Genomic DNA, 8754 nt, shown 5'->3' with positions numbered 1-8754 from the left:
TCGCCAGTCACAAAGGGTCTCTGTTCTACCAGATTGTTGCTAGCCTGAGCTAACGTCGACGCGGGACCGGACTCGGTGGCGTCTTGTTCTCCAGTCGGTTGCTCCTTTGGCGGGGAGGTTTGGGACGTGACTCCGGCGACCTGGCCACGGGCCTGGAAGCAGGTGACTCGAGAACGACCCAGGGCCCCTGAGGAGCCTCGGGTCGCTGCCCCGCGCTGCGCCATGTCCTGGTTGTTCAAGAGGTAACGCTTGGATGGGTGGGACGCCGGGGTTGACCTTCCGCGCTCCTGCAGCAGTCCCTGCGTGACTCGTGGTCCCTCGGCTGGACACGGGAGAAGGAAGGACATAGCGTGACTAGAGAGGGGAGCCTTTTCTGATGAGGCTTGAGCAGGAACCTGGGGAAGCCTGGAACCTCTGCAGGGCCGGAGGGCGTCCAGCTCCGGGTTGACGTGGTCCCGATCCTATAAAGGTCCCTTAGCACCCGACTGTGCGCAGGCTCTGTGCTCGGGGTGGAAGGCCGGCCCCGGGCGCGTCAGTCAGCTTTGTCCCTGCACAGACGTGCAAATGCATGTTTACAAACAGCCAGACAACGTCGGGGGAGGACCGTGCTGCTGGGAGAGGGGGACCCTCCTGCAGCCTCCCCTTTGTCTCCATCCCTCGGACCCTCAGGGTGCAGGGGTGAGCCTTGCACGAATAGGGAGGGGACCGGGTCTCAGGGCCGCTTCTCCTGCTGGCTTGGTTTGGATCTATGACTTTAATGAGGAGGAAACCATGAATAATCTGCGCCCACTCCAGCCACCCAGAGGTGGAAGCTGTTGTCTTTAAAGAGATAAACATATTGCATTGCTTCGCTTACAAGAATTGTACCATTTTTGCAAGTCTCGCCTGGCTTCAGTTCCCAGTGAAATTTTGGCACATAAACATCATTACAGACATCACATACGCTTAAATTTATGTAGCTTGATTATCCCTAGGAATGAAACTGGAACCCTTAGTTGTTGTTGTTGTTTTAAAAAATGTGATTTTAATGAAGGTTTACAGGAAGGTTGTGTTTACATGCATTCATTGTTGCACATTTTCCTCCCTTCTCACCCCCCACCCCCTTAAATCCACGTTGTAGTGCACCTTTAATTTTCCTAGAGGAGTTAGGGAGTATTTTGAGCACTTAGGGTTCCTACAAAGTTAGGATTCTTCCACCCAGATCCTTAAGATAGCTGTACTATCTATATGCACTGGGTCCCACCGAGGATTTTATTTTAGGTATGAATTAAATTTGAGAAAACTATGACCTATGAATGATGCTACACTCTTCCCAGGAGAGCTGGTTAAATATTGTATTATTTTTCTGTGACTATTTTTTTTTTCCTTTTTAATAGAGATCCAGTTTGGAAGTATTTGCAAAATGTCCAGTTGGGAACTCATGGAAGTTTTTCACGCCTTTTATATCCTACTTTCTTTCCCCGTTTTGAATTCCAAGATATTGTTTCTCCAGATGACTTTATAACCAGTGATGAGGAGCTTGATTCCATTTTATTTGGAACGTTAAGAGGCCATGTGGTTGGAATACGCTACTACTCAGGAGTGGTGAGTAGAACAGATAATGAGTTAAATTGTGATTGTACTGACGGTGTTAACCTAGAAAGTAGACAGTTGTAAATGTGGTGCATGCCGTTAATGTATATTTTTACTTTTATGTATTTGAAGATAGCAAAGGCAAGAGATAAATACTTGAACTATTTTAACTTACTATTATAAATATAGCACTTTGGCCTACACCATCTCATTTGATCCCTGCAGTAATTCTGAAGAAGCTAGGATCTGTTTTTACTTTTTGATAACTGAAGGATTAAGGCTCAGAAAGGTAAAAACAATGTGCTTCAAATATACAAACACTTGCTGGAGAAGAGCATTGAATATACCATGGACTTCCAGGAGGACAAACAGGTTTATCCTGGAAAGGGTGAAACCAGGCTGCTCCTTGGAGGCAAGGACTCTGAAGCTTCGTCTGACATACTTTGGGCATATTGGAAGGAGGGACTAGTCCTTGGAGAGGGACATAATGCTTGGGAGTGTGGAGGGACAGTGCAAGAGAGGAAGACTCTGGATGAGATGGATTTATTCAGTGACTGGGGTAATGGGGGCAGATGTGTCAGAGACAATAAGATTGACAGAAGGTCGCTATGAGTCACAGACAACTCGATGGTACATAATGGCAACAACGGATGAATAAGGATTGAAAGAAGAAGAGTTGATGTTAAAAGTATAGATATATCTTAGAGAAAGTACAGCCAGAATGTTTCATGGAAGCAAGGATGACAGAGCCCTGACTCATTTACTTTGGGCATGTTGCTAAGAGAGGCTGTTCCTTGGAGAAAGACATCATGCTTAGAAAGGTGGAGGGTCGGTGAAGAGGGAGACCCTCACCAAATGAATTGACACAGTGACTGTAGCAGTGGGCTCAAGTGTGTAACAGATGATGAGGATGAGAGAGGGTTTAGATCTGTTGGTCATAGGGTTGCCATGAACCGTACTTGACTCAGTGGCATCTGACAACAACAAATGCTATATTATCATTGAGTTGGAACTTAATTGCTCACCTTCCAGTGGGTTTTCTGAGTCTGTGAATCTCAGGGGAGAGGAGTGCCTGTTTTTCTCCCTTGGAGCTGTTTGTGAATTAGAACTGCCAGAGAGTCATTGTATTAGCAAGCACAGCTCCCTGTGTACTGGGCCCCCCAGAGCTACCCTCAGAGACCCTGAGCAAGTTGGACTGACATGGTGACTGTAAAAATGAGCTTGAAGAGAGCTCTGGTGGCCTAGTGGCAAGAAGTTGCACGGCAGTCCCAGAGGCACATGGTTCAAATCACCAGATGCTCTGCTGGAGGAGGGGCAATCTCCTCCTGTACCAGTCAGATGCAGTTTGACGGCACACTCAAAAAATATAATAAATTATAAAAAAATAAGAGCTTGAGTTTGTGAGAGATAAGGCATGATTCTGTTCTTTTGTTTGGAGGGTCACTATGAGTTGTATTTGACTCAGCCAGCACATAACAATAACAAATGGTGTATTTGGAAAATAACTTCCAAGTTTACTGTCTTTGCATCTTCTATCCTTCAGATTTCTAAACTTTGGTATTTTAAATTTTGGAATTCCAACTTCTACTAAAAAAGAGTTGTCTTTTTTCATGTTCTCTACTCTTCTCTGTGATAGAGATTTTTATCTTCCTGTGTCCTTTTATAAATTTCTAGTTTCTATATTGTATGTAGGCCCACGAGGGAGAGTGAGGGTATAACAACTTTGCTCTTTGTCAACACAATTCAGAAACATCTATTCTTTTCCAAATTACTGTCATTAACAGAAACTTAGTGCCTAGATAGTGAGGCTTTTAAAGAACTTGGTACATTTTTGTTTGTATTGGTGCTTATATTACATCAGGAGTGCCAGTAGACTTCAAAACTCTTGTGTTCTGTGCTGCAATCCTGAAGGCATGTGGTTTGAATCCATCAGATGCTCTGCTGAAGGAGGAAGGGCAATTTCCTTCTGTACCAGTCAGATTCAATTTGACAGTACACACATACACAAATAATAAAAATAATAATAATAATAATTAAAAACTCTTGTGTTTCTGGAGAGCACAGTTAGGACTTGAACACTGAGAACTTGGCTGTTTTTCCTTAAATTAATGTTCTTAATCTTTCTGTAAGTCGTAGGCTAGTTTCTAGAGTTTGAAAATGTGATTCTAAACATTTTATATATAGCTGTTGCTTACATGGAAAGAATCTTTTAGGAGGTCCTAATTCTGCTTCTGTAAGTGAGGATACCGTTGTTGTTGTTATGTGCTGTCGAGTCGCTTGCAACTCATAGCGACCCTAAGTATAACAGCCCTAAACTCTACTCTGTCCTGTGCCAGTCACACTGTCTCTGACACTCCCATCCCGATTACCCCAGTCACTGAATCAATCCACCTCATAGAGGGCCTTCCCCTCCTGCGCCGTCCCTCCACCCTACCAAGCATGATGTCCCTCTCCATAGACTGGTCTCTCCTTACAACATGTCCAGATATGTTAGACGGAGCCTCAGAATCCTTGCCTCCAAGGAGCCACCCAGTTTAATCCTTTCCAGGATGAATCTGTTTGTTTTTCTAACAGTCCATGGTACCCTCAATACTCTTCGCCAGCACCACAGCTCAAAGGCATCAGTTCTCCCTCTATCCTCCTCGGTCATTGTCCAACTCTTTGACACATAACAAGTGATAGCAAAGGCCATGGCCTATATCAGACACACCTTAGTCTCCAGAGAGACACCAGTGCTCTTCAGTACTTTGGAAAGGTCCCTAACAGCAGACTTTCCCATCACAATATGTCTTTTAATTTCCTGGCTAGTGGTGCCGAGAGTGTTGACTGTGGAGCCAAGCAAACTAAAGCTATGAACAATCTCAATCTCTTCACCATCCTGATGTTGCCAGTTGGTCCAGTGGTGAGATTGGACAACTTTTAATGAAGTGAAATTAGAGAATGACATGAGTTTACGATTGTGTATTTTTAATTCTAGTTATTTGTAATTTCTTTTCTTGACTTTCACATATTAGAAAATGGAGGCTGAAGAACCAGATTGCCTGTGCACCAATCCCAGCTCTGCTAATAACTCTATGACAATAGAAAGACTTAACTTAATCTTTTCTCTGCTTAAATTTCTTAATTTGTAAAGTAGAGATAATCACAACAAACTGTGGCTGACTCTGAGAAGAATGGGAATCCCAGAACACTTGATCGTGCTAATGTGAAACCTATACTTGGACCAGGAGGCAGTTATCAGAACAGAGCAAGGAAACACTGACTGCATGGTTCAAAATTGGGAAAGGTATACAACAGGGATGTGTCCTATCTCCATACCTCCTTTCAATCTATATTTAAAACAGATTATCTGGGAGGCTGGGCTCTATGAGGAGGAATGTGGTATAAGGATTGGAGAATCACCAACAACCTACGTTATGCAGAGTCTCCAAACCCTGCTTGCTGAAACTGAGGAGGACCTGAAGCACTTGCTGCAGAGTGTCAAGGACTGCAGGCTTCCATATGGATTGAAGCTCAACATCAAGAAAATGAAGATTCTCACCACTGGGCTGATTGGCAGCATTATGACAGATGGTGAAGAGATTGAGATTGTTAACAGCTTTAGTTTGCTTGGCTCCACAGTCAACACTCTTGGCACCAGCAGCCAGGAAATTAAAAGATGTATTGTGATGGGAAAGTCTGCTGTTAGGGACCTCTCTAGAGTATTGAAGAGCAGTGGTGTCACTCTGGAGACTAAGGTACGCCTGATACAGGCTATGGCCTTTGAATCACTTGCTATGCATCAGAGAGCTGGACAGTGACTAGGGAGGATAGAAGGTGAGTTAATGCCTTTGAGCTGTAGTGCTGGAGGAGAGTATTGAATATACCATGGACTGCTAAGAAAAACAAAGATTCAACCTGGAGAGTTGGGCTGCTCCTTGGAGGCAAGGATTCTGAAGCTTCGTCTGAAATACTTCGGACATGTTGCAAGGCAAGATCAGTCCTTGGAGAGAGACGTCAATCTTGGGAGGGTGGAGTGACAGCGCAGGAGGTAGATTGATTCAGTGACTGGGGTAATCAGCGTAGCTGCGTTGGAGACAATGAGGTTGGCACAGGATAGAGTAGGGTTTAGGGCTCTTATACATAGGATAGCTATGAATTACAAGTGACTCGACAGCACATAACAACAATAGAGGTAATGATACTGTTTGCCTTACAACGTTGTGACGATTTAACAAGTCAGTCCATTTAATATACTCATTTGAACAAAGTTTGTCATGTAGTTGATGGAGAATTTAAGCCTAGTTGTAAAAATCTGTGCTGCAATCCTGAAAGCACTTGGTTCGAATCCACCAGAAGCTCTGTGGGAGAAGAGTGGGCATTCCCCTCATGTTTCATTAATTACCTTTTGTTTTTCGTAAATTTTTTTTTTTAATTTTATTATTTTTTGTGTGTATCGTCAAATCGGATTTGACTGGTACAGGAGGAGCTTGCCTCTCCTTCTCCAGCAGAGCACCTGGTGGATTTGAACTGTGGACCTCTGGGATTGCAGTGCAGCTTCTAGCCACTAGGCCACCAGAACTCCTGATTAACTGCCTCTGAAAGCCTGCTGGAGCGTCAGCTATGAGTCAGTTCTGAGTCAGTGGTGTCCAACCACAATAACAATGCATGTAAATCAGAAAAGCATTGGAAAAAAAAAGACGTGTGTGTGTGTGTAAAATCCTTTAATATAAGAGGTCCTCATGGTACAGTAGTTGTTGTGTATAATTGACAGGGCAGGGATTTGCATTTGCCAGACACCGTGCAGGAGAAAGAGGAAGCAGTTTCCTCCTATTAAACTTTATAGATTCTTCATCCTGGTTGGAGGGAGAGTTGCCGTGGTGAAATTGCCTTGGTAGTAGTGGGGTGAGTGGGTGTTCTTTAATAAAGAAGTATTTTATTTTTCTGTTGTTCTCCAAAAACATACTTTTGTGTAATGTTTAGCAAGTTGTTGTTGAGTATGGACGAATCTAAACTGACCCATAGCTGACTCTCCAGTGGGTTTTCAGAGGCTGTAAATCGCATGGGAGGAGATTGTCCATCTTTCTCCAGTGGAGCAGCTAGTGGATTTGAACCATTACCAAGTTGGCAGCACAACTCCTCACTACTGAGCGTTCAAAAGAAATAGAAATCTCAGTTCATGTATGGTGATAGAAAGTGATGGCTTCTCCTTATTTTTTTTTATTAGGTTAACAATAATGAAATGGTTGCTTTACAACGAGACCCTAACAACCCCTATGATAAGAATGCAATTAAAGTAAACAATGTGAATGGGAATCAAGTTGGCCATATAAAGAAAGATCTTGCTGCAGCTTTGGCCCATATCATGGACAGCAAGTTGGCACAAGTGGAAGGGTAATGTATTTTGAGAGTTAAGTTTTAATAACTCTGAGTTGGTGGCTATCTTTGAATTTAAAGTTCCTTGCTAGAACCTGTATAAGTACCAAAATAGGTACCAGTACGTTTTATAACTATCTAATACATGTTTAGTACTTGTTTTTATTTACCTTTAATATGCTTGTGTAACTTTAGGCATTAAACAGGTATTCTTACTTTCCCACAGGAGAAATAGACATTGATTCAAATATCAGGAAATCCACACATGTCTAACAAACTTTTTAGACATATAAATTTGGGAATATAAAAGACTTTAAGTCAGGCATTAAACTAAACTAAACTGGCTTGGTAAAGTGTGATCAGATGTAGCTGAGTTACACTTGGCACGGAGTTTAATTTTTCCCCCCATTCATTCTAGTATTCAGGTGTCAGGATACTTCCCATTTTTGCATGTTATGTTTTTACTAAATGAAAAAATTATTAAGATTTTTCTCTTGCTAATATGACAGGAGCTAAGACAGAGGCTGTTTCTTGAGGTGGAGTATATGCTCTGTAGCTTCACCACCACTTCCTTTTTCTGTTTCTTAAATTAACCCAAACAAGCCAAAACCCTCCTAGCTGTTTTTCAAAGGTGCTCCTGGTGGCTTAGTGTTAGATGCTCTGTTAATTTAAAGGCCAACAGCTGCTCCAGTAACTGCTGCTTGAGCACCTTGTGGTTCCTGTACAGCAGCTCTGAACCCTGCTCTGTCTTGAGCCAAATGTTTCCGACACACCTACCCCCATTACCACAGTCACTGAGGTAATCTCATCCAGGATTGACTTCTTCCCATGAAGATTTGTGGTCTTTGAAACCTGATAGGAAGCCACCACTAGTGGGAATTGACTTGATGACTGTGAGTTTGAGTTTTGTTTTCAGTTACCTTCTCCATTTCAGTTTTGTGTTTTTGTGTTTCTAGTCTTGGTTTAAATATTATGTCTTTCTTTACTTGCTTTTTTTTAAATACAAGTTTTTAAAATATGAACAATAAACTTTTGATGAATTCTGGATTAGAAGTAGTTGTGAATCATTACCCATTCTTTCAACAGAATCTTCAGGACCTCTGTTAGAACTTTTTTCTTTCAAGCTATTTACCAACCTTAGTTTTGACCAGAAGCTATCATTGTATTTTAAAATTGCACATTTGCTTTTTTCAGTTCTTCTGACATTTTACTCTTAAGAACCACTGTTTTCTAATTAATGCTGCTCTGCTCACTGTCCTTTAGCCTTTTTCTGCCCTTCCTAACCTATTTTTATTTCTTTGCCATGTAGAATTTGAGCAGTATTTCTTTTTTCATTTATCATTCTTTTTTTATTCAAGTTACAAGTAATAACTTATTTAGCAGATAAGATGTATAATTGGACCCAGTTTTAGGATGAGGTAATTGTGGGGTTTTTTTCCTTTTTTTTTTTTTTATTAACTTTAATAAACATTTACAGAGATTTTGGATTTCCATTTTCTCCCCACCCACCTCCCCACCCCTAGTTCGCTCTTCTCTTTGAAAAGTACAAGAAAAACTCCTTCATTGGTATACAATCCCCCCACCCCAAGTATACTCCACCCTGCAACCTTCATTTCAGACTCTTAAGATAATCATAATACCCTATAGTATATTGCTTTTAGACTGTTTTCTCCTTCATCTGTTTCAATACAGTATACATAATTTATCCAGTTCTTCCTCATTCTTACCCCAAACCTGATGTCAGTCCCATTCTACAGCAGTGGCACTATGCATTGTTTGTCCTTTTGTGACTGAGATATTTCACTCAGCATAATGTCCTCCAGGGTC

The 8754-nt window shown here is 42.0% G+C and overlaps 1 protein-coding gene across 1 annotated transcript in view; it reads left to right on the top strand.

Moving 5' to 3' along the window:
- The first annotated feature begins 222 nt into the window (after window positions 1-222).
- The window catches only part of HLTF (helicase-like transcription factor), a 63291-nt gene continuing 54759 nt past the window's right edge, over window positions 223-8754 (top strand). The window contains exons 1-3 of the mRNA XM_006895572.1: window positions 223-242; window positions 1377-1584; window positions 6779-6945. Of these exons, the coding sequence (XP_006895634.1) occupies window positions 223-242; window positions 1377-1584; window positions 6779-6945 (395 nt within the window). The remainder of the gene's footprint in view (window positions 243-1376; window positions 1585-6778; window positions 6946-8754) is intronic.

This window comes from Elephantulus edwardii, unplaced genomic scaffold (genome assembly GCF_000299155.1).
Source record: "Elephantulus edwardii isolate Elephantulus edwardi_28Jun2011 unplaced genomic scaffold, EleEdw1.0 scaffold00169, whole genome shotgun sequence".
NCBI lineage: Eukaryota > Metazoa > Chordata > Mammalia > Macroscelidea > Macroscelididae > Elephantulus > Elephantulus edwardii.
This window is presented reverse-complemented; position numbering and strand designations above follow the sequence as displayed.